The sequence below is a fragment of the Panulirus ornatus genome, chromosome 46 (genome assembly GCF_036320965.1).
Source record: "Panulirus ornatus isolate Po-2019 chromosome 46, ASM3632096v1, whole genome shotgun sequence".
In the NCBI taxonomy this organism is placed as follows: Eukaryota; Metazoa; Arthropoda; class Malacostraca; order Decapoda; family Palinuridae; genus Panulirus; species Panulirus ornatus.
In genome coordinates this window covers 7,207,277-7,228,162 of record NC_092269.1, presented here as the reverse complement: position 1 = coordinate 7,228,162, position 20,886 = coordinate 7,207,277, and the positions used below count along the sequence as shown (strand labels likewise).

The 20,886-nt window shown below is 40.6% G+C and overlaps 2 protein-coding genes across 8 annotated transcripts in view; one reads left to right on the top strand and one right to left on the bottom strand.

Annotated features, from left to right (window-relative positions):
* Positions 1 to 9,172, bottom strand: part of LOC139763103 (serine/arginine-rich splicing factor 6-like) — an 81,255-nt gene extending 72,083 nt beyond the window's left edge. For 2 of the 7 annotated variants that reach the window (XM_071688750.1, XM_071688755.1), the window contains exon 1: positions 9,034 to 9,172. The gene's annotated coding sequence lies outside the window, so the exon portion shown is untranslated. Of the gene's footprint in view, positions 1 to 8,531; positions 8,686 to 9,033 lie in introns of those variants that run through there. The other 5 variants (XM_071688749.1, XM_071688753.1, XM_071688756.1 and 2 more) reach the window with 4 other exon arrangements.
* A 46-nt stretch (positions 9,173 to 9,218) lies between these two features.
* Positions 9,219 to 20,886, top strand: part of LOC139763393 (uncharacterized) — a 34,320-nt gene continuing 22,652 nt past the window's right edge. The window contains 3 exon segments of the mRNA XM_071689403.1: positions 9,219 to 9,358; positions 15,948 to 16,112; positions 19,922 to 20,061. Of these exon segments, the coding sequence (XP_071545504.1) occupies positions 15,967 to 16,112; positions 19,922 to 20,061 (286 nt within the window). The 5' untranslated portion in view covers positions 9,219 to 9,358; positions 15,948 to 15,966.

The following is a 20,886-nucleotide window of genomic DNA, read 5'->3' as shown; positions in this document are numbered from 1 at the left end:
AGGATGTTTTGAAATGGTTTGGGCACATGGAGAGAATGAGTGAGGAAAGATTGACCAAGAGGATATATGTGTCAGAGGTGGAGGGAACGAGGAGAAGTGGGAGACCAAATTGGAGGTGGAAAGATGGAGTGAAAAAGATTTTGTGTGATCGGGGCCTGAACATGCAGGAGGGTGAAAGGAGGGCAAGGAATAGAGTGAATTGGATCGATGTGGTATACCGGGGTTGACGTGCTGTCAGTGGACTGAATCAGGGCATGTGAAGCGTCTGGGGTAAACCATGGAAAGCTGTGTAGGTATGTATATTTGCGTGTGTGGATGTATGTATATACATGTGTATGGGGGTGGGTTGGGCCATTTCTTTCGTCTGTTTCCTTGCGCTACCTCGCAAACACGGGAGACAGCGGGAAATATATATATATATATATATATATATATATATATATATATATATATATATATATATATATTTGAGAGAGAGAGAGAGAGAGAGAGAGAGAGAGAGAGAGAGAGAGGAGAGAGAGAGAGAGAGAGAGAGACTTAAATACTTATATACTTACTTTCCTGCACCAGATGCACCTTCTATCTTCTGTGGAGAACTGGCAGCAATCATATAGCTAGATACATCGAATATGTTGTGACCATAGGTCATACAGTGTTTTGATGTGAGTGTTTATGTAGGGAAAGTGTGGAGTAGGAGAGCAACATGTGGTCAGTGTCTTCATTGAGGTAGTTGTATGGTGGGCAATGACTTGGAACATACTGCCAATGTAATTGTGTAGGTGGGTGATATACAAAATGTACTGTGATTAGTACTTCCATCAAATGAGAAAGCATTAATACATGCAACGATGAAACTGCAGTCATAACATCCACCTATGAGACATAATCTGTATTTTCAAAAAACACACAAGATGACATCTCTCCAATATATTACATGACCTTTCACATAGATTTTAACACATTTTTGGCTATTTTGTAATCCACTGGCAACAATTTTTGTTATCAATGACAATATTTTTTCAATTCAAGTCATGAAATGTGTGATAAAGTGTCTTGCAATGTTTTATGTGGGAACTAGTACCCAAATGTGGATGCAGACTGCAGGACTTCATAAGCGATTTACAAGTAGTTATTTAGATGTTATTTCCAGCAAAACAAATAGTTTCTACAGTTCCTCATCAATGCAAGAAACTATAACAAACAATTAGCCCAGTTATGTAATATATTTCAGTCTTTTGCTGTAATGCACAACTGGGACTCTGGTCGACTGCTTTCATCTACCCAGTACTTTGCTGAGATTCTATAGAGCTTTAATTGAACTGTAAATCAACTTACAAATCACATCCCATCTTACAGTCTGAAATCACCATGTGTGGTGTATGTATACTATCAGTTGTCCAAAGGATGGTGATTTGTGAAGAGCTCCAGGTAAAACAAATTAGTTCAACTCTGAAGACATCTGTCATTTTCATCTACTTGATGGATTTTGACAAAGCGATACCAATGAAGATCTTCACAGTAAAATTTCCGTCTACTTCAAAGCCATGCCCACTTTGTGGGCAGTTCACCTTAGGAGAGTAGGAGCACCTACAGGCAAAAACCCATCTATTTCAACCCTACAATGTAAGGAATCCACTGGTGCCTCTTTTGTCAAATCCATCAATGCATACATCCTATATCTAATAAATACCAATATTTTTTGTGCAAGTTCTGAGGAAAAAACTACTGCACCAGTAAGTACATAATCAAACAGGTGGTAAACCCTGTGCATAGTGTTAATGGGTTTGTTGGCACTCTATGATCACTGATGAATTCATGTATGAATAAAACATATTACACAGTTAAGATTAACCGGAGCAAAAATCTGAAACTATAAATCAAGTTCTCCCATTGAGGAAATGGCAGAAATAGAATGAAACAAGAAACTTGCAGTCAAAATGGGAATGGACATGGCTGAAGGTAGCACCCGGCAAAAATGTATGGAAAGAACAGGTTACTTTTAAGAAATATTTCCATATCAAGAGCTAATATGATTTAAATGGTTCAAGCTGCAATTGTGATCTACAAGTTTACAATAAGGAAAAGACTTTAGAATGTGAGGTACATGACTGCTTGTTCCATACTGCATGAAAATGTCTTTGAACACATAATTACTTTCATGATAAGATGACAGGGCAGGTGAACAACTTCACTGGAGCTGTAGTTAATACAAAACAAGAAGCAGTGACAAATTGTACAAATACATAATGAAAATGTAACTGAAAGCAAAAATTGCACTGGGGGAGGAATGTAGGTTTGCGGCAGGGGTGTGTGATGTCTCCATGGTTGTTTAATTTGTTTATGGATGGGGTTGTTAGGGAGGTAAATGCAAGAGTTTTGGAAAGAGGGGCAAGTATGAAGTCTGTTGGGGATGAGAGAGCTTGGGAAGTGAGTCAGTTGTTGTTCGCTGATGATACAGCGCTGGTGGCTGATTCATGTGAGAAACTGCAGAAGCTGGTGACTGAGTTTGGAAAAGTGTGTGGAAGAAGAAAGTTAAGAGTAAATGTGAATAAGAGCAAGGTTATTAGGTACAGTAGAGTTGAGGGTCAAGTCAATTGGGAGGTGAGTTTGAATGGAGAAAAACTGGAGGAAGTGAAGTGTTTTAGATATCTGGGAGTGGATCTGGCAGCGGATGGAACCATGGAAGCGGAAGTGGATCATAGGGTGGGGGAGGGGGCGAAAATCCTGGGGGCCTTGAAGAATGTGTGGAAGTCGAGAACATTATCTCGGAAAGCAAAAATGGGTATGTTTGAAGGAATAGTGGTTCCAACAATGTTGTATGGTTGCGAGGCGTGGGCTATGGATAGTTGTGCGCAGGAGGATGGATGTGCTGGAAATGAGATGTTTGAGGACAATGTGTGGTGTGAGGTGGTTTGATCGAGTGAGTAACGTAAGGGTAAGAGAGACGTGTGGAAATAGGAAGAGCGTGGTTGAGAGAGCAGAAGAGGGTGTTTTGAAGTGGTTTGAGCACATGGAGAGGATGAGTGAGGAAAGATTGACCAAGAGGATATATGTGTCGGAGGTGGAGGGAACAAGGAGAAGAGGGAGACCAAATTGGAGGTGGAAAGATGGAGTGAAAAAGATTTTGTGTGATCGGGGCCTGAGCATGCAGGAGGGTGAAAGGAGGGCAAGGAATAGAGTGAATTGGAGCGATGTGGTATACCGGGGTTGACGTGCTGTCAGTGGATTGAAGCAGGGCATGTGAAGCGTCTGGGGTAAACCATGGAAAGCTGAGTAGGTATGTATATTTGCGTGTGTGGACGTATGTATATACATGTGTATGGGGGGGGGGGCATTTCTTTCGTCTGTTTCCTTGTGCTACCTCGCAAACGCAGGAGACAGCGACAAAGTATAATAATATAATAAAAAATATATATATATATGGGTATGTTTGAAGGAATAGTGGTTCCAACAATGTTGTATGGTTGCGAGGCGTGGACTATGGATAGAGTTGTGCGCAGGAGGATGGATGTGCTGGAAATGAGATGTTTGAGGACAATGTGTGGTGTGAGGTGGTTTGATCGAGCAAGTAACGTAAGGGTAAGAGAGATGTGTGGAAATAAAAAGAGCGTGGTTGAGAGAGCAGAAGAGGGTGTTTTGAAATGGTTTGGTCACATGGAGAGAATGAGTGAGGAAAGATTGACCAAGAGGATATATGTGTCGGAGGTGGAGGGAACGAGGAGAAGAAGAAGACCAAATTGGAGGTGGAAAGATGGAGTGAAAAAGATTTTGTGTGATCGGGGCCTGAACATGCAGGAGGGTGAAAGGAGGGCAAGGAATAGAGTGAATTGGAGCGATGTGGTATACCGTGGTTGACGTGCTGTCAGTGGATTGAATCAAGGCATGTGAAGCATCTGGGGTAAACCATGGAAAGCTGTGTAGGTATGTATATTTGCGTGTGTGGACGTATGTATATACATGTGTATGGGGGTGGGTTGGGCCATTTCTTTCGTCTGTTTCCTTGCGCTACCTCGCAAACACGGAGACAGCGGCAAAAAAAAAAAAAAAAAAAAAAAAAAAATATAATATATATATATATATATATATATATATATATATATATATATACATATATTTTATCCCTGGGGGTAGGGGAGAAAGAATACTTCCCACGTATTCCCTGCGTGTCGTAGAAGGCAACTAAAAGGGGAGGGAGCGGGTGGCTTTAAATCCTCCCCTTTTTTTTTTAATTTTCCAAAAGAAGGAACAGAGAAGAGGGGCCAGTTGAGGATATTCCCTCAAAGGCCCAGTCCTTTGTTCTTAACGTTACCTCGCTGATGCGGGAAATGGCGAATAGTATAAAAGAAAAGAAAGAATATACATATATATGTGTGTATTATATATATATAATATACATATATATATATCCTTCCTTCATACTATCGCAATTTCCCGCATTAGCGAGGTAGCGTTAAGAACAGAGGACTGGGCCTTTGAGGGAATATCCTCACCTGGCCCCCTTCTCTGTTCCTTCCTTAGGGGAAAAAAAAAAAAAAAAAAAAAAAAAAAAAATATATAATATATATATATATATATATATATATATATATTTTATCCCTGGGGATAGGGGAGAAAGAATACTTCCCACGTATTCCCTGCGTGTCGTAGAAGGCGACTAAAAGGGGAGGGAGTGGGGGGCTGGAAATCCTCCCCTCTCGTTTTTTTTTAATTTTCCAAAAGAAGGAACAGAGAACGAGGCCAGGTGAGGATATTCCCTCAGAGGCCCAGTCCTCTGTTCTTAACGCTACCTTGCTAACGCGGGAAATGGCGAATAGTATGAAAGAAAAGAAAATATATATATATATTATCCCTGGGGATAGGGGATTAAGAATACTTCCCACGTATTCCCTGCATGTCGTAGAAGGCGACTAAAAGGGGAGGAGCGGGGGGCTGGAAATCCTCCCCTCTCGTTTTTTTATTTTTTATTTTTCCAAAAGAAGGAACGGAGGGGGCCAGGTGAGGATATTCCAAAAAAGGCCCAGTCCTCTGTTCTTAACGCTACCTCGCTAACGTGGGAAATGGCGAATAGTTTAGAAGAAGATATATATATATATATATATATACATATGAGCATAAACACAAATCCCAGCAAAGCAAGGAATGGGAAGAAAGCTGAGCACTCTTGAAGCTGTCTTATACAAAAAATAGACAAAAGGAAGGCACTGGGAGCACACATGCCAATAAATGAAATCATACTGAATAAACTTTAAAACCTTTAAAATGCTGAAGAAATCAATGAAAAAGAAATTTTCAGAGAATAACATAGTAGTATTTTGAACTCTGGCATATGATTCAAGAATAATGAAGAAAAGAGAAATACATGGTAAAGTTGTTTTAAAAAAGATCTAAATCCTAAGACAGAAGTGGCCAGCACTGTTCAACTCAAGGCTTGAAAGGTACAACCACCCTACTTGCCTCTTTCCAAACAAAATAAATTGGCTAAAGCTATTCAAAAATATTAAAAAGCTCCATGGGAATCCAACATATGTATATGTACACCAATAAAAAAGTACCTTTCCAGATGGGTTTCATGAATCAAAAAGACAAATAAAAAATACGTGCTCTTTCAGTACTGTCAGTTATTCTATATTAACAGAACTATCATTATCATCATACATAATTGGTTTCCTGCATCAGCAAGATTTCCAAGCTTTCATCTACAATGGAAGACATTCTCAAGAGTACCCCTGAGAATGTCTTGCTACACAGACGAAAGCTTGAGGCTCTTTGTATTTTTCTTGTGGGTTTAGATATCTTACAGTTGGTAAGTGTGAATGAGGCAAATCTAATAATCATGGTAGCCCCACTTTCTATTATCCACCAAAAATGAAATCATTATAACACTCATTATAACTGACAGGGAATGTCGCTAGAAATCAGTAAATCACAATATCATTAAAGCAAGGCTACTAATGTGATGCCACAACATGGGGCATTTCTCAAAACCCTTTGTCCATGGTGTCATATTGTTTCCCACAAACTGCGGCAAGATACTTATCCTACAGTGTACATCTAAAGATATAGGAAGACTAAGAAAAACAGCAAACAGGAAGATATCTTAAGGTTGGGCAAAAACTTGCAGGCTTCAGATAAAGGTCAGTGCAGAGTGAGAGCCACTCTGGGTGTGAAGGGTCACAAAGCAGATAAAGATCAAACAAGGAGCCTAATGTACAGAGCATAGAGAAAATAAAAGCTAAATGTATATAGGGAGTAGTCTTATGTGTCTGTACTATCAATGATCACTAAAAAACAGAAGTGACCTTGTACTGCACATAACTAGGATTACCAAAGTAAAACCTGTCACTGGTACTGCACATAACGAGGATTACCAAAGTAAAACCTAAGTATCAACATTACTTTCAAAGTTGATTTTACACCAAATTCAGTTGAGATATTGAGGACTAAGGACTAGGGACAAAGTCTACTGATATGCAATGCTTATGACTTGAGGAAAACAGAAGTATATATGGATGACAAATTCTCCTACCAACCAATGAACAACAATATTAAGCTTCACATGCAAATACTACACAAAATTATGTTACAGCAGGGAAAAGGTTAAGTTATAATGAGCTAACTGGTGAGGTTAATAGCAAAAACTGTAATGAGGAAATACCTTTAGGAAAGAAATCATTAAATCATGACTGGAAAATATTCAATCAAAAACATGGGATACAGCACATGAAAGCAAATCATCTATTTTTCAAAGTACAAGTTGGGTTCCCATATGGGAGATCTACTACCCTGCATCTTCTGAAGATGCTACACATATGGATTGAAGTTCTCAATAAGTTTATAGACATTTACCTTGGATTTTAGAAAATTATTGATATGGTATCATTTTGAAAGCTTCCAGTTAAGCTACTGTCATTCCTGGCATAACAGCAATCTTTACTGGAAGAAAACATGAGTGAATTAAGGAATATCCAAAAGGACGTTATTCTGGGTAACCCACAAGGTTTTCTTCTGGGTCCCCTACTCTTGGTTAGAGACTTGGTTAAGAGTTTATTAACAATACCCAAAGGAAGTTTAATACTAATATGCAGTATAAATTTTTGCTGAAGAACCTCAGAAATCTTTCACTTGATAACTAGCCAAGAATATTGCTACAGAGATTGCAAGGGGACCTCAAGTTGGAGTGGTGCAAAGTGCCACCCAAAAAGACAAATGCAAGGAAACCAGAAAAAAGGATGAAATATGAAATCCATCAGAATTAAACAGAAACAGTATCAACAAAAAGATACAGGAATCATAAGATAAAATGAAATCTGAATATCATATCCAGGAAGATTAACACAAGCCAATTCTGTGATGGGCATAATCAAAATATCCTAATTCATTGATGTGAACATCATCATGGCCGTATTCAAATCGAGGGCAATATCTCATTTAACTTTTGCACTGGTCTATAGTTCTTATACCAAGAAAGTCTTCAAAAAAAGTGAGTTAGTTCAACACAGAGCTACCATACAACTCAAAAATAGATAAGATATAACTGATCCAGAATGTTTGTAAGGTGGAACTGTCTAGCCCAAAACTTAGTTTCTAAAAGCCAACATGTAATGACTTAAGCCCATGAAAGAACAGTATGACAGTTCAACTATGGAGAAATTCAGCATGATGATACAGCTCTTAGCTTGATCCACAAGTGGTTAATATAATCCAACAAAATATTTCTTTGAAGTAAGAGAAGTACCGGTATGGTTTACTAAAGGGCTCTTAATGAGTCTCAAACCATAGGTTCGATATGGTCGTTAGATTTAATTAAATTAGGCTAGGATTTGTTGTTTGGATTAGTTAGGTCGAGTTGGGTTTCAGTGTTGGCGTTTCGGGACGAAACGTCATTTGGGCCCAAAGTGTCTAGCATTCCTTAGGGCGGTAGGTTCATATATTTCAATCAACTTCATCAGGTATAAATACCGCACACTAATAGGTCAAAGAAAAATTATTTTGAGTTCAGCATACAGGAACCGGAGGATTCCGACAGGAAACACACACCAGTAACCTCGCTTTATCTCTTAAAAGCACAAATGAGTGCATACATGCCTCAAAAATCTGTAGTTACATACGAACGCTCATGAGGCACATATAAGATATCTGCAATGCCGTACGACAAGAGAACTTAGTCTCAGAACGCCAGTTCCCTAGCTTTCTACACAAGCAATACGCCGCCAGTCATCGCGGGCCGTTAGCGTCACCCTTCCATTTACTTGTTTACCTACTACAGTAATAAATGAGTAAAAAAAAAAGTTCGTTTCATGTCAACAGATCATCATATGAACCTCTACAACCATGCCAGCTGGACGAGAAGTCCGTGACCTGTTTGTATCAATAAAGCGCGGCTAAGCCAAACAAACATGGCGTAAAGGATGTCTGCCATGAACAACAGCATCCAAATACACGCGTCACCAAGACTGTTACTTTCAGAGCAGTGCTCAAGCAAACTCCTCAGGCATACATATATCACAAAAACCACGTAGAAGCTTACTTACAGAGCATTTACTTCAATAGATGTTGGTGTTAGTCCTAACACAAAACAACAATTCCCAGTGGTCTCCACGTGCTAACCTCTGGCGGCAACTGCGGGAACTAAACAACACGCATTACGCACTTTTTTACATTCTTTTTTTTCACCTAAACTCAAAACTACAGTATCCCATTGTACAATTTCCATTCATTTCTTAATATTTTAGTAGTGTATCATCAAGATAAATCAACTGTCAAGCTAGGAAAAGCCTTTAATATGTAATTTCACTGAATAAGTACTGGAACATTAACGCATAATCAGTATCAACAACACACAAGTCACATTCTCTTAAAATATTACATAAGTGCTTTCCGCGGGAACTTCTACTTTCTACATCCTTCAAGTTTTACCTACAATTTGTCACATTCTAAACTCAGTTCTACTCGTCTCCCATTAGTGCTTGCGAAGACATGCAACAAGATAAAGCCAGTTCAGTGAAACACTAAGCAGATCACTAATATATTTACCGAAATGGAATGCAGAGATCTGGAAACTTGTCACGTCACTGAATGCCGGTGTGGTTTATTTTTCCTCTTCCATAAAGAAGCCTCTGCTATATTGCATGGCAGTCTTGACGAAAAGCGTTAGGCAGCAGACCACAGAAGCACGTCAAATAAGGATGAAATCCCGGTTTACTTGTGAAAAAAATACGGAGCTTCTGTCCTCTTGTGGCGCCTTCATGCCACGCTTCCACAGGCCATCTTGAATAGTCATGCCGAGTTGCCTACTGAGTGGCAGCAATTATGACGTACGAGCGACAGTAATTGATGCAAAGCCACGAACATCCAAACTGTAAGTACCTCAGAGTTCGTATATATATATATATATATATATATATATATATATATATATATATATATATATATATATATATGATACATTATATAATTACTCCAGGACTGATTTCTATGAAAGTGTTAGTGGTACCCAAGACCATTTTATAGAATTTTGCAACTCCTGCCTGCGCTGCTTTCTTTGGCAGGGAAATTAATGCTCTCTTGGAGTGAAATTATTTCGCAAGACTTCATTCCTGGCGTAACCTCACTCATTTGGGGCCCAGTGACACACACACACACACACACACAATATATATATATATATATATATATATATATATATATATATATATATATTATATATATTATTATTATTATTATTATTATTATACTTTGTCGCTGTCTCCCGCGTTTGCGAGGTAGCGCAAGGAAACACGAAAGAAATGGCCCCCCCCCCATACACATGTATATACATACGTCCACACACGCAAATATACATACCTACACAGCTTTCCATGGTTTACCCCAGACGCTTCACATGCCTTGCTTCAATCCACTGACAGCACGTCAACCCCGGTATACCACATCGCTCCAATTCACTCTATTCCTTGCCCTCCTTTCACCCTCCTGCATGTACAGGCCCCGATCACACAAAATCTTTTTCACTCCATCTTTCCACCTCCAATTTGGTCTCCCTCTTCTCCTTGTTCCCTCCACCTCCGACACATATATCCTCTTGGTCAATCTTTCCTCACTCATCCTCTCCATGCGCCCAAACCACTTCAAAACACCCTCTTCTGCTCTCTCAACCACGCTCTTTTTATTTCCACACATCTCTCTTACCCCTACGTTACTCACTCGATCAAACCACCTCACACCACACATTGTCCTCAAACATCTCATTTCCAGCACATCCATCCTCCTGCGCACGACTCTATCCATAGCCCACGCCTTGCAACCATGCAACATTGCTGGAACCACTATGCCTTCAAACATACCCATTTTTGCTTTCCGAGATAATGTTCTCGACTTCCACACATTCTTCAAGGCTCCCAGAATTTTCGCCCCCTCCCCCACCCTATGATCCACTTCCGCTTTCATGGTTCCATCCGCTGCCAGATCCACTCCCAGATATCTAAAACACTTCACTTCCTCCAGTTTTTCTCCATTCAAACTCACCTCCCAATTATTGTTATTATTATTATTATTATTATACTTTGTCGCTGTCTCCCGCGACAATATACTCGATCGCAGACTCCCGCGTCAGAGAGGTAGCCCCGGGAAACATACTTCGAACGGCCCATCCTCATATACCCTAATTATATACATAAACATCCAGACAGGCACGTATACATACATATACACATACATAGACACATGTACATATTCATACTTGCCTTCATCAATTTCTGTCGGTACCCCGCTCCACAGGAAACAGCATTGCTACCTACTGCTTGAGCGAGGTAGAGCCAGGAAAACATCTTTAAGGCCAAGTTCGTTCACACTCAGTCACTAGCTGTCATGTGTAATGCACCGAAACCACAGCTCCCTGTCAGCATCCAGGCCCTACATACCGACCGATCTATGATTTACTCCAGACGTTTCACATGCCCTGGTTCAGTCCATCGTCAGCACGTCGATCCCGGTATACCACATCGTTCCAGTTCACTCCCTTGCACGCTTCTCACCTTGTATCATTAGTCCCCGATCTCTCAGTCTTTTTCATACCATCCCTCCACCTCCACTTTGGTCACCCTCTTCTCCTTGTTCCCTCCACCTTTAACACATATCCTCTATGTCAACCTTTCCTCACTTATTCTCTCCATATATTCAAGCCATTTTAACACTCCCTCTTCTGCTCTTTTCCTCACTTTTTCTTTCCATACATCTCTCTTACCCTTTCATTAATGACTTATTCTGTCAAACCACCTCACACCACATATTCTCAAACATTTCATTTCCAACACACCCATCCTCCGTACAACCCTATTACATGGTTGCCTCGCAACCATATGATATTGTGGAACTACTGTTCCTTCAAACATACCCATTTTTACTCTCCTAGATACTGTTCTATCCTTCCACATTCTTTATCGCTCCCAAAACATTCGCCCTCTCCTCCACCCTGTGACTCGCTTCCATAGTCTCATTCGCTCTAAGTCCGCACCCAGATGTCTAAAGAACTTCATTTCCTCCTGTTTTTCTCCATTTAAAGTTACATCCCAGCTAACTTGTCCCTCAATCCTGCTGAACCAATAACCTTGATCTTATTCACATTTACTCTCCTTTCTCCTTTCACACACTTTTCCAAACTAGTCACCACCTTCTACAGTTTCTCTCTCGAATCGGCCACCAGTGCTGTATCATCGGCGAACAAAAACTGACTTCCCAGACCAGTTGGTGCACGGGACCGGGTTTTAGTGATGGGTGATTTAAATGCAAATGCGTGTAATGTGGCAGTTGAGGGTATAATTGGTGTACATAGGATATTCAGTGTTGTGAAGGGAAATGTTGAAGAGCTCTTAGATTTGTGTGCTGAAATAGAATGGCGATTGTGAATACTGGTTTAATAAGAGATATACATAAGTGTATTTATGTGAATAGGAAAGATGGTCTAAGGGCATTTTTAGATTACGTGTCCATTTGATAGGCGAGTAAGCGAGAGACTGGGATGTTAATGTACTGAGAGGGGCAGCTGGTGCTATGTCTGATCACTATCTTCTGGAGGCGGTGAAGATTTTTATAGTTTTTCAAAAAAAAAATGTTAGGAAGGAGAAAGTGGTGAGAGTAAGTGAGCTTTGAAATGAGACTTGTGTCAGGAAGTACAAGGAGAGATTGAGAGTAGAATGGCAAAAGGTGAGAGCAAATGACGGGAGGGTAGTGGGTGAGGAATGGGATGTATTTATGTAAGCAGTCATAGCATGTGCAAAAGTGCATGTGGCATGAGAAAGGTGGGAGGTGGGCATATTAAGAAGGGTAGTGAGTGGTGGGATGAAGAAGTAGTCAGTGAAAGAGAAAAGAAAGGCGTTTGGGAGATGTATAAAAAAGCGGCAGGAGGTCAAGAGGAAGGTGCAAGGGATGAAAAAGAGGGCAAATGAGAGTTAGGGTGAGAAAGTATCATTAAACTTTAGATTGAATAAAAAATGTTTTGGAAGGAGGTAAGACAAGAGAACAAATGGGAATATCGGTGAAGGGGACAAGAGGGGATGTGAAACAGGTAGTGATGAAGTGAAAAGGAGATGGAGTGAGTATTTTGAAGTTTTGTTGAATGTATATGATGATGGAGTGGCAGATGTAGGGTGTTTTGGTCGGGGTGGTGTACGAAGTGAGAGGGTCAGGGAGAATGGTTTAGAGAGAAGAGGTAGTGAAAGCTTTGCGAAAGATGAATTCCGGCAAGGCGGCGGGTTTGGATGGTATTGGAGTTCAGTTTATTAAGAAAAGGGTTGACTGTATTGTTGATTGGTTGGTAAGGATATTCAGTATATGTATGGATCATAGTGAGGATTGGTGGAATTCATGCATAGTGCCATTGCATAAAGGCAAAAGGGATAAAGGTGAGTGTTCAAATTGCAGAGGCATAACTTTGTTGAGTATTCCTGCGAAATTGTATGGGAGACTATTGACTGAGAGGGTGAAAGCAGGTACAGAGCATCAGATTAGGGAGGGGCAGTGTGGTTTCAGAAGTGGTCGAGGATGTGTGGATCAAGTGTTTGGTTTGAAGAATGTGAGAGAAATACGTAGAAAAGCATGGATTAGTATGTAGCATTTATGGATACAGAGAAGGCATTTGATAGGGTTGATAGAGATGCTTTGTGGAAGGTCTTAAGAGTATATGGTGTGGGAGGCTGTAGGAAAAGAGGAGAGTGATTGGTTCCCAGTGAAGGTTGGTCTGCACCAAGGGCGTGTTATGTTCCCATGGTTGTTTAATTTGTTTATGGATAGGGTGGTTAGGTAGTTAATGCAAGAGTTTTGGAGAGGGGCAAGTATGCAGTCTGTTTGGGATGAGATGGCCTGAGAAGTGAGTCAGTTGTTGTTCGCCGACGATACAGCTCTGGTGGCTGATTCGAGGGAGAAACTGCAGAAGTCGGTGACTGAGTTTGGAAAATTGTGTGAAAAAAGAAAGTTGAGAGTAAATGTAAGAGCAAGGTTATTAGTTTCAATAGGGTTAAGGGAAAAGTTAGTTGGATGTAAGATTAACATCTGCCACTCTTTCATCAAATACATTCAACATACCTTCAAAATACTTTCTCCATCTCCTTTTCACTTCATCACTACCGGTTATCACATTCCCTTTTGCCCCCTTCACCGATGTTCCCATTTGTTCTCTTGTCTTACGCACGTTATTTACCTCCTTCCAAAACATCTTTTCTATCTAATTTAATGATACTTTCTCACTCTAACTCTCATTTGCCATTCTTTTTCAACCCTTCCACCTTCCTCTTGACCTGCCGCTTTTAAGGAACTGAACTTGTATCTCCCCGACTCTGAGGATGTATTAAACTAAAGTCCTTACCTCATATTTTCTCTTCCCATTGATGAAGTGAATGGCCCATCTTCTCATACACACACACACACACACACACACACACACACACACATATATATATATATATATATATATATATATATATATATATATATATATATATATATATTTTTTTTTTTTTTTTGTCGCTGTCTCCCGCGTTTGCGAGGTAGCGCAAGGAAACAGACGAAAGAATATATATATATATATATATATATATATATATATATATATATATATATATATATATATATATATATTATATATATTTTTGCGTGTGTGGACGTGTATGTATATACATGTGTATGGGGGTGGGTTGGGCCATTTCTTTCGTGTTTCCTTGCGCTACATCGCAAACGCGGGAGACAGCGACAAAGCAAAGTAATAAAAAAAATATATTATATATATATTATATATATATATATATATATATATATATATATATATACACATATCACCTTACTATACATATACATATACATACACTTGCACAGACATATACATATATACACTTGTACATATTCATACTTGCCTTCATCCATTCTGGTGCTACCCCGCCCCACAGGAAACAGCATCGCCACCCCCTGCTTCAGCAAGGTAGCGCCAGGAAAATATACCAAAAATGCCACATTCGTTCGCACTCATGTCTTTAGCTGTCATTTGTGATCCACCAAAACCATAGCTCCCTATCCACATCCAGGCCCCACAGACCCTTCATGGTTTACCCCAAACGTTTCACATGCCCTGGTTCAGTCCATTGACAACACCTTGGCCCCGATATACCACATCTTTCTAATTCACTCTATTCCTTGCACGCCTCTCACCCTTCTGTATGTTCAGGCCCGATCGCTCAGAATCTTTCACTCCATCCTTCCACCTCCAATTTACTCTCCCGCTTCTCCTTGTTCCCTCCACCTCTGACACATATATCCTCTTTGTCAACCTTTCCTCACTTATTCTCTCCATATGTCCTAACCATTCCAACACACCCTCTTCTGATCTCTCCACCACTTTTTTTTTTATTACCAAACATCTCTCTTACCCTTTCACTATTACTCGATCAAACCACCTCACACATATTGTCCTCAAACATTTCATTTCCAACATATCCATCCTCCTCCGTACAACCCTATCTATAGCATATGCCTCGCAACCATATAGTATTGTTAGAACTGCTATTCCTTGAAACATACCCATCTTTGCTCTCCGAGATAACGTTCTTTCCACACATTCTTCATCGTTCCCAGAACTTTCGCCCCCCCTCCCCCACCCTATGACAGGCTTGCAATTCCATGGTTCCATTCATTGCTAAGTACACTCCCAGATATCTAAAACACATCTCTTTTTCCATTTTTTCTTCATTCAGACTTACTTCCCAAATAAATTGTCTCAACCCTGTTAAACTTAATAACCTTGATCTTATTTAAATTTTACTTTCAGCTTTTCTTTCATACACTTCCAAATTCAAGTCACCAACTTCTGCAGTTTCTCGCTCAAATTAACCATCAGTGCTGTACCATCGGCGTACAACATATGACTCACTTCCCAGGCCCTCTCATCCCCAGCAGACTGCCCCTCTCTCCAAAACTCATGCATTTACCTCCCAAACCACCCCATCCATAAACAAATTGAACAAGCATGGGGACATCACACACCCCTGCCGCAGACCAGTCTTCAGTGGGAACCAATCACTCTCTTCTCTTCCCACTCGTACACATGCCTTACATCTTGATGAAGACTTCTCACTGCTTCGAACAGCTTACCTCCAACACCATGTACATTTACAGCCTTTCACCCCATGGATGACCAGAAGATTCGCTTCACTTTTAAAAATGTTTAGTTAGTTCTGTTACTTAACCAAATCCAACTTTAAAAAAGCGAACTCTTGGACCCTAAGACCTTCTTTAAGGAACTTTACAGACATGTTATGAATAGGGAAAATTTAATGAACATTAGTGTTTCAAAGCTTTTCCAATAGCATAAAACTTTACAGGTAAACCGTGTCAAATGTGTAAACCAGTCGTGATTTGTGATTAATGAGCCGACGTTAACCCTGAGATTTTTTTTATCATTTTAACAGATCATAGACGGTGCCGAAAATGGTTGTGGACGGTTATAAAGTGTGGCCTAGTGGACGGTCGCAGATAGAGGTATGGATGGATGTCAATTGTGCTGCGGATGGTGGTGGGTCGGTGAGGCAGGGCCATGGCTGGTGGCAGACAGTGAAGCGCGATGGTCAGAAACGGTGAGTATTTGTACGATTTCTCATATGGATAGGTACGAAATTTTTTTTAGATATAATTTCTCTGCTTTGATTCAGTGTCTGTTTCTTCGTTAGGTGACACGGCTTATTTCACCACTTATAATGCGTGCACGAATTAGGTATCTACTCTTCGTAGAAGCTGTCAAGTTTGATCGATCCGTTAGTATATCAAACCAGAATTTAAACTAATTATGAACTTATACTTTTTTTATGTGTTTGTGTGTCAGTTGACTGGATGTAAGATGGTGATGTAGAATGTCTGGATCTTTAAGGCCGCACCTCCACTGATAACACTGCTATCACCAGGGTGTGTCTCCTCATCCATTACTGACAGGATTATATTATCGTACAGGGTTGTGTACAGTCTGCTCGAAGTCTGTGTCTCGTCAGGTGGTTGCATCCCTGAGCCAGGTGTGTGACTCCGGTATTGTTAACCATTTTGGACGTCCAGCGAATTTGAGTAGGTTAGGTTTGATTGAAGTTGCTTTTCCGATGGTTTTTGTTGTCTTTTGAACGACTGTGTGGGCTGGTCAGGTGTACATGTTATATATATGGGATGGCCTTGATTAGGGGCCTCAGCTGCCCGTGCCGTTATTAGCTAACATAGAACAAAATGTCAAGTAAATAATGTTTTGGTATGGTTGTTCCGGCAGGGAGCGCCATGTGGAGGTGTTGTCGCGACTGTGTGGCTCTGGGTGGTGGGGCTCCTGCCACGCTACGACCCTTGTCCACAGTTCACAGTAATGTTAGACTCAGGCGCTCCGTCAGCTCACCCAGGTATGTGGGAATACTGCTTGTATTGTATTGGCATATATATATATATATATATATATATATATATATATAATATATATATATATATATATTATATATATATAATTTTTTTTCATACTATTCGCCATTTCCCGCGTTAGCGAGGTAACGTTAAGAACAGAGGACTGGGCCTTTGAGGTAATATCCTCATCTGGCCCCCTTCTCTGTTCCTTGTTTAGGAAAAAAAAAAAGCAAGAGGGGAGGATTTCCAGCCCCCCGCTCCCTTCCCTTTTAAGTCGCCTTCTACGACACGCAGGGAATACGTGGGAAGTATTCTTTCTCCCTTATCCCCAGGGATATATATATATATATATATATATATATTCGCCATTTCCCGCGTTAGCGAGGTAGTGTTAAGAACAGAAGGCTGTGCCTAAGAGGGAAAATCCTCACTTGGCACCCTTCTCTGTTTCTTCTTTTGGAAAAGTTAAAACTGGAGGGGAGGATCTCCAGCCCCCCCCCCTTTTTTTTTATTCGCCTTTTACGAAACGCAGGGAATACTGAGCCTTTGGGGTTGATGGACAAGTTAATTGGGAGGTGGGTTTGAATGGAGAAAGGCTGGAGGAAGTGAAGTGTTTTAGATATCTGGGAGTGGATTTAGCAGCGGATGGAACCATGAAAGCGAAAGTCACAGAGTGGGGAAGTCGGGAAGGTTCTGGAAGCGTTGCAGAATGTGTGGAAGGCGAGAATGTTATCTTGGAGAGCAAAAAATGGGTATGTTTGAAGGAATAGTGTTCCAACAATGTTCTATGGTTGCGTGGCATGGGCTATAGATAGAGTTGTGCGGAGGAGAGTGGGTTTGTTGGAAATGAAATGTTTGAGGACATTATGTGGTGTGAAGTTTGATCGAATAAGAGAGATGTGTGGTAATAAAAAGAGTGTGGTTGAGAGCAGAAGAGTATGTGTTGAAATGGTTTGGTTAAATGGAGAGAATGAGTGAGGAAAGATGGAGTGAGTATTTTAAGGTAGAGTGGTTTAGTGAAAAGAGAAGAGGTGGTGAAAGGTGAAATGTGGCAAGGGGGCTGAAGTGGATGGCATTGCAGTTAACTTCATTAAGAGAGGGGGTGACATGTTTGTTGATTGGTTGGTAAGGATTTTCAGTGTAGTTACGGATGATGGTGAAGTGCCAGGGGATTGGCGGGATGCATGTATAGTGCCATTGTATTAAGGTAAGGGGGCTAAAGTGTTCAAACTACAGAAGTGTTTGCTAAGTATACATCGAAAATTATATGGTTGAGAGGGTGTGGGAAGGAACAGGTCATTAAACGAGGGAAGCAGCGTGGTTTAAGGAATTGTACAGGATGTGGTAATCAGGTGTTTTCTTTAAAGAACGTGTATTAGAAATACTTAGAAAAATAGATGGATTTGTATGTCACTTTTATGGATCAGGAAAAGGCATTTGATAGGGTTGATAGAGAGGCTTTGTGGAAAGTCTTGAGAATATACGGTGTAGAAGGAAAGTTGCTAGAAGCAGTGATAAGTTGTCATCAAGGGTGAAAGGCTTGCGCACAAGTAGGAAGAGACGAGAGTTAACGGTTCAGAGTGAATGGTCTGCTACAGTGGTGTGGGATGTCACCATGGTTGTTAAGTTTGTTTATGGATGGGTTGGTGAGGGAGCTGTATGCGAGGGTCTTGGAGTGAGGAGCGAGTATTAACCATTACACGAAAATGCTCTTGGGAACTTACCGTGTTGCATGTTCTTTATAGTTATCAACTATATATAATGTGTGTGTGTGTGTGATATGACTGAACTGCCCTCATACAAAAATAACTGGTAGCAGAATAAACAGGGCTTGCCTCATCTAAATAACATGGAAGACCTGTTAGAACACTGATTATTTCCTGCAAAGGTTATTGAAGCAGAAAAATCTACAAAGTTATTCACAAAAGAAATATGGCAAGAATATTTTGCTAAATACAACCATTAGACTTGGTGAGCTTCCTCTAACAGCTGATGAAACCTTATTCACAACAATTAATAAAAGATTTCCTGTAGTTCACAAATTGTTCACATTCATGCTGTTCACTGTGAACACCATGGTAAGTTACCTTTTAAGTCAAAACACACTTAGCGTGGCCAAATATTACTATGCCAGTCAGTTTAATAATTCAAACACTTTTACTCTAATTGCCTTCGTCCATACACTTCTCTGTGCACCATATACAACGTTGTTGTTGCACAACTTGGCCGCACCTGCTTAAGTAACGGTGAAATTCCCATCACATATAATGGACCGATGAACGTGTTGATGTCACTGTTGCCTAGCGCGTGACCGGGGCCACCGACTCGCCGGACAGGCTGGCTTCCATCACACCGCAGGCCTACCAACCTCAACCAGCCAACTTCCCTTAAAATATATATATATATATATATATATATATATATATATATATATATATATATAATATATATTATATATTTAAAGATACTGTTGCCCCATTTCTTACACGCGTCTTCATATTTGCTAGCGTACGAGATATACCCTGATAACAACTAGTCATTAAGGATAAGGTAAACAACTGGGTTAGCTGTTTTGGACTGTTCATTCGTACTGGGGTGCATGAGGTTCATGGGTCGTGGCACTAACCACTGCACTCAGCAGGCTCATATATGTGTGTGCAAATTCGGAAGGGTAAAGATAATTTTAGGATTTATATATTTTCAGTTAGAATATAATCATCGTTGAACGAAAAGCGATCGTTACATTGAATTTATTACTTTGCCTTACCTCTTTTCATGCATAAGGTGTAAGGATACGTGCCTTCTTGTCTTGGATTTTAAACTGGATTAGATTCAGTTAAGCCTGTACGTACGTGTGAAATTTACGTATATTGTAAGCGTGCTCGTTAGGCTTAAAGTTTACAGGGCTCAAAATGTTGTAACCGCCGTGCCTGTCAGTATGACACAGTAGTGCAGCACAACCCTGATAGGAGGCTCAGTATGGTGAAGTATTCAACTGGGCTGACTTACCTTGCAGGTCGGCCGACCCAGATGATTCGCAAGGGTCTGACGACGAATGGCGGGAGGAAGACCGAGGTACACCCCACGAGGAAGGGGTCGCTCAACACCCACACACCTCCACTGTTCCTTCCATCGTCGTGGTGCAAGTCCAGCCCAGTAAGTTCCCTGCGTGTTATAGATAGGGCTGTAGGTAAGAGTTGTGCGGAGGAGGGTGGATGTGCTGGAAATGAGATGTTTGAGGACAATATGTGATGTGAGGTGGTTTGATCGAGTAAGAAATGAAAGGGTAAGAGAGATGTGTAGTAATAAAAAAAGTGTGGTTGAGAGAGCAGAAGAGGGTGTTTTGAAATTCAGGTTTGGTCACATGGAGAGAATGAGTGAGGAAAGATTGACCAAGAGCATATATGTGTCGGAGGTGGAGGGAACGAGGAGAAGTGGGAGACCAAATTGGAGGTGGAAGGATGGAGTGAAGATTTTGAGCGATCGGGGCCTGAACATCCTGGGCGAGGGGGGGGGGGGGTTGTCGTCAATTCATGTGTGGCGGGGTGGCGACGGTAATGAATAAAGGCAGCACGTATGAATTATGTACATGTGTATATGTTTAAATGTCTGTGTATATATATATATATATATATATATATTAATATATATATTATATATATATATTATTATTATTATTATACTTTGTCGCTGTCTCCCGCGTTTGCGAGGTAGCGCAAGGAAACAGACGAAAGAAATGGCCCACCCCCCCCCCCCCCATACACATGTATATACATACGTCACACACGCAAATATACATACCTACACAGCTTTCCATGGTTTACCCCAGACGCTTCACATGCCTTGATTCAATCCACTGACAGCACGTCAACCCCGGTATACCACATCGCTCCAATTCACTCTATTCCTTGCCCTCCTTTCACCCTCCTGCATGTTCAGGCCCCGATCACACAAATCTTTTTCACTCCATCTTTCCACCTC